This window comes from Myzus persicae, unplaced genomic scaffold (assembly GCF_001856785.1).
Source record: "Myzus persicae strain clone G006 unplaced genomic scaffold, MPER_G0061.0, whole genome shotgun sequence".
NCBI lineage: Eukaryota > Metazoa > Arthropoda > Insecta > Hemiptera > Aphididae > Myzus > Myzus persicae.
Window position 1 is genome coordinate 18,024 of NW_019104172.1, and position 5,740 is coordinate 23,763.

General features: G+C 32.1%; 1 protein-coding gene across 1 annotated transcript; it reads right to left on the reverse strand.

Moving 5' to 3' along the window:
• Window positions 1-5,019: 5,019 nt before the first annotated feature.
• LOC111039607 (ATP-dependent DNA helicase RRM3-like) lies at window positions 5,020-5,373 on the reverse strand. Its single transcript, XM_022323188.1, has one exon. It carries the CDS (start codon window positions 5,371-5,373, stop codon window positions 5,020-5,022), a length of 354 nt encoding a protein of 117 aa, XP_022178880.1.
• Between the last annotated feature and the right edge of the window lie 367 nt (window positions 5,374-5,740).

Genomic DNA, 5,740 nt, shown 5'->3' on the forward strand with positions numbered 1-5,740 from the left:
AGTGGTACACTTAATTATATGTTTAGTAAGTGCGGTTCTAATGAGGCTATTATTCAACACCGTGTGGTACACATTTTAACTATGTACATATATATATGCGTGTGTGTGTGTGTAACATAAACTAACATACGAAAGTTATGACGATTAAATAAATAAATAAATTTGAGAATATCATTTGCATATAAAAACGTCATTGCAATATTATAATAATGGATCTATAATATTGAATAGATATTATAAAATATTATACCTGTGATATTACTTTTACTGTACATTTTGTTCCGTCCATTAACGAAATGGCTAGTGTATACTACATTATAAACGCATTTATCGTTATTTTTATTTATTGGTTTGTCAATATTTTACTGTAATAAATAGAGTTTAATATACGGTGCCAAATCGTGAGGTCGTAAAACACAGGATTGGTTTTTCGGTTTCTGTAAAAATAAATTAACATTTCGTTTGTACATATATGCTTGCTTGGCTGCAATAATATGGTCAAATAAACTAAACGTGGGGAATATTACAATATATATATATATATATATATAATTGTTAAAAAATGGAAGTCTATTGTCAATTTCAAAATTGCGATGGCCGACGGGCTTATGACCGAAGCTGCAATGTTTACTTTCTCTTTGCTCAAATAACGCAGAACTTGCAGTGTGTTTACATCGACATATACAACAGTGGTCAGAAGTAAAGGAAACATAATTCGGTAAAACGGCCTTTGTCTAATCGAATTCGGGTGCACCGTGGCCGTCGCGCGGTTGATGACCTATTTTATGACGGTCACGGATTAGCATCTATAGTGCATGCAGTTGTTTCGGGTTGGAAGACAGAAGAGAAAGAAAGAGAGAAAGATATACGTAGGGAGAGAAAGATATAAGAAGAGAGACACACACACACACACACACAAACACACAATATTGAACTTGTAAATGTTTTTTTTTTTCATTTTCTTTTATGAACGGCGGTCGTAAACGAGATTCAAATGAATCGGCATATTATTATTGGGTCGGCAACGACGCGGGGGTGTGCGTTGTTTATTTAAGAGACCCGCGTATGATATACAATAATATATAGGGCGTTGACACCCACTACCGCCATCCGAAGAAGTGATATTATATAGAACCTGTATAATAATAATAATAATAATAATGTATAATATTATATAGGTACACTTCGATTTTATAGTAACTGCCTTGAGGGATATTTACTATTATCCGTATCTCATTGTTGCGGTATTCGATATGCAGATTGTAATTATTATTTATTTGATATATTTGAGTATATAATATTATATGTATTTAAGTACCGTAAGGATTGGGAAGGACACCTTCATCGTTGTCGATGGTCTTAGCTTTCCACCGGAAAACTATATATTAAAAACGACGGACGCGTATTTAGTTAGATATGTATCGCTGCAATGACGACGAAAGTTTGTTTTTGTCCATCACTATTAATTCTCGTCTGTGTATACGCCTTGACGCGAGTTTTCCACGCGTCTCTATTTATCTGTACACAACATACCTACTTGTGGATCAAAGTCAAGAATACACTCGCTGCAATGATGACCCAAGTCCTTTTGCACAAACTATGTCTGATTTTACCCTTGATGGCGACGTCCTCAAAGGGACATTATAATAATACGCTGTAGGTACATTCGGGATGGGCTCCAGGCGAGTCTATAGAAAACATCCCGGATCAATAAATATTATGTGGAAAAAGCAAATAAATAGTAAATAAAAATAATCGTAAGTAAATCGGTATAATCATAGGCGTAATCTGGGGTAAAATCTTGGGGGGGCAGTTTATGGTCCAACTAAAATTATTTAAGGTAGGTTGGAAGATGGTGGCTTTTCTTCTCCCAATAAATAAATAAATAAATAAATCAGTAAGTATTATATTTATTAGGTACTAGTTAGTAATAGACAACGTTAAAATATTATAAATGAATAAACAACAAATAGTCAACAATATAATTTAGTAATTTTATTTCAATACAAGCCGTCGACCACGAATTGGTGCACCTTCGTCAAATTCATTTATTACTTGATCAAAATCAACTTCTCTATCTCTTTCAATGTAGAGAGTAGCGATACTACTCAGTCTTGTTTGGCCCATAGTAAGCCGTAGATATGTTTTTAGTTTCTTCAACGAAGAGAATATAAGAACAATATACCTATATAATTAATTGTTTTTAATTTGTATTAACTTACTTTATTAACTTGATTTATTTGATCAATGATTAATGAATAATTATAATTAATTAACACATAAATCATAGACAACAATATTAACACAATACACAAACATAGAGTTTTTGGGACTAACTAATAAACAAAAACATCAAATTATCTGAGATTATTAGTATTATTTTTAACTGTACCATAAAATTCATAAATATTTAAATGTTAAAATAATACACTTTTGAATAACATAAATTAATATCAAATATTACCAAGGTACCTTCTAAAATATTGTTAATTCCTTGAGAATTTGATACTTCTGTCAATGTATTTTTCTGACTTGTATGATCTAAAAACAAGATAATATAATATTAGGCATAATATTATTTAATTTATAATTTATATAATTTAATTATATTGAATACCTTCTAAAATATTATTTATTTCTTGAGAAACTGATTTAGTGGCTATTGGTAAACTTGTTTGATTGGTCTGATCTAAAAAAAATGTTTATAACACAAATAAAAAATGATAAAGTAATAATAAATTGACATTTTGACTTACCATTATTACCTGATACTTTTATAAAAAAGTCACCAATGTTTTTTCTTTTCATATTTGTAAAAATTAAAAATACAATAACAAATATTAAATAACAATTGTATACTTATTTCAATATTTGTATATCAATTATCAAATCAAACAACTAATTCGACAACATCAGAACAATTCTTCCAAAATCGTAAATAAGACAATATAATGATAAGCACTGTCTGAAAAATGATAAGAGTGTTTTACGGCGGTTACCACTCTTACTCTGTGGCAATGCGGCATAGACCTGAAGTTAGGTCTTTGCAATGCGGGCATAAGTAATTTACAATTTTTTTTCTTACATTGGCGTCACTGCTGGATTACTAGTATGGTTTAAACATCCTTATCATTTTTAACTATTTTGGAAAATTTGGCCCCAAATACAAATTTAAATTAAACTAATGACAGGGGGGCAAAAAGACACTATTGACCCCTCAATGAAATATCTGGGGGGGCAGTTGCCCACCCTTGCCCCCCCCAGATTACGCCTATGGCGTATAATTATGTGTATGTCACGGTAAATTACGTTATGGATCAAAATAATATTATTTTCCAGTAAATATCATAATAACTAATAGATGTATTTACAGTAAACCAGCGACATTTTCGTTATTATAATCATTAAACGTCAATCACTATGGTCAATTTCAAAAATAAGTAAAACCGTGCAGGTCAGTGAGTTTAATGAGAAACTGGGGCGTGCTACGTACTTTTTTGTAACTAGTAAACAATACATAATATTTCTGTTATAGTCTTTAGTCAAGATATACTACGACGAACGAAGTTATTAGAATCGTCATATACCTTCTTTGAATTAATTTTAGGGTGGGTAGTCGTAATATTCTGTTTCTATTTTCTTTAATCGTTTTAATAAAATGCAATATGAATGTACTCAAAATGAAAAACAAACTTAATAACATTAGGTACATCTGATATAATTAATAAAAAAATAACTTATTTGTAACCATCGATCAGAGCTTTAACAGTTAACGAGTGAGTATGCGGAAGACCATTTACCGGAAAATACTATTTCGAACAAGTGTCTGGTTTATTAGTTATAACTTTGTAAGCATTTAAGGTTTAGATGGGGGGAGTAGTGGATCAACCTTTTGTGGGGTACCCCTGTACCACTCCACTCCGTTTACCTAAGCTCTAAATACTTATAAGTTGCGATTCATACACTATATATTATCTGTCCAAAATTTAATATTTTTATGCGTAAAATAAAACATATTTTTAGAAAAATATTGTTCTTGACGTCCCAAAATTACGTAAAAAATATTGTCAGTGACTTAAAAAGATCTAATAAATCTAATAATTTATCTTACGTTTAATAAATACGTTTAATATATATATATATGTTCTTACACTATTCTCTGTCCAACGACAGAACTCGCCGATTCTGCGCATAATTCCCGCGTCACTCTGCTACTTAAACAAGTTCTCATATTATGGCAGGATGTCGAGTGGAAATCCGCAGAAAACCCTATTTCGGGCGGCCCGCAACGCGTTCTCTCGCTGGACTGAGTATAGTATTATAGTGCTGAAGAATTAACCCCTTTTTTTGTGTCATAATCTCAAAAACTACTGGACCGTTTTTAATAAAAGCTACAGCAACAGTTTCCTTTGGATTCGGAGGATGTTTTAAACTTATTCTTTGAACCACTATAGGCAGCACGCAGCCACACATGAATTTCCTGGAGTGTTTCAAGTTTGCACACTGGAAAAAGCTCGATCGATTTTGACGAAAGTTTCAGATATTTGTTCTTAAAGACATCGGGATACTTTAGAGAGTATGGTTTGAACCGCTTTTGAAATGGTACCAAGTGTTATATTATCTAATCCGCCTCATATGCAGATTGCCAATCTTTGTCAAATTTGTTCAAAAAGCGAGGTTCCCCGATGCCGATTTAGTTTCACTTATTACGATGATGGTTCATTTTTTTTCGAATGAAGTCTGGATACACTGCATCTAGTATATAATTACATTACTAGCTGAATTACCCGGCTTTGCCCGAGTGTATTTTTTGTTTTATCAAAATTAAATTCTTAAATCAACGCAAATTGTTGTGTTTTAAAGAATTATAAATACAACAAAAATAATAATAATAGTAGTTACAAATGATACTAATGATTCTATACACATATTGTTATTAAAAAATGTGTCTATAATTATATATAACTTTTTTTTATGAATATTTACAAATGATACGTAGTTGCTTAATTTTAATATGGCTTAAGTCAAAACCTCTTGGCATACCACATTTAGAGTTTTATTTTGTGGCGCATAAACGTACAAATGGTCAGGTCTTCCAACTCTAGAAAATGCCACATACGATTGTCCGTGTGAGAAACAGTTGTCTAAGAGTAAATCTACACCACAATAAGTTAAAGTCTGACCTTGAGCTTTGTTTATCGTCATTGCAAAACAGACTTTTATTGGAAACTGAACTCTTCTAAACTCAACTGGAAAATCGTTGGGGTATAATGGTATTTTCGATAAAAATATTTTTTCTCCCTCAGCACATCCGGTCAAAATTTCAGCTTCGATCGCATTTTTTGTAAGAGAGGTGACACTGAATTGGTACATAAAAAAGGCCTGTTCTTATATATATATATATAAATAAAAGGAAAAGGATATATATATATATATATATATGTAAGTTGCATCTAGTATTCTCATGTATGCTGCAGATAGTATGTATATGTATATGCTGTCGCCGTGACCTCGTTTGGCGATCGCGTAATGCACCTCATCCGCTGCAGCGGACGCTCAGCGATCTATTGATCCCCCTAGGGGCCGTGCCCAATAGTTCACCGTGCGCTTAAAACCCGTTTCTTCGCTTACCTATACATATATATATATATATATATATATACACGTACCTATATACTGTACTATACACTTACCTATATACATACGATTCGCCATCGCCGATCGACTGCGACTGCACGCA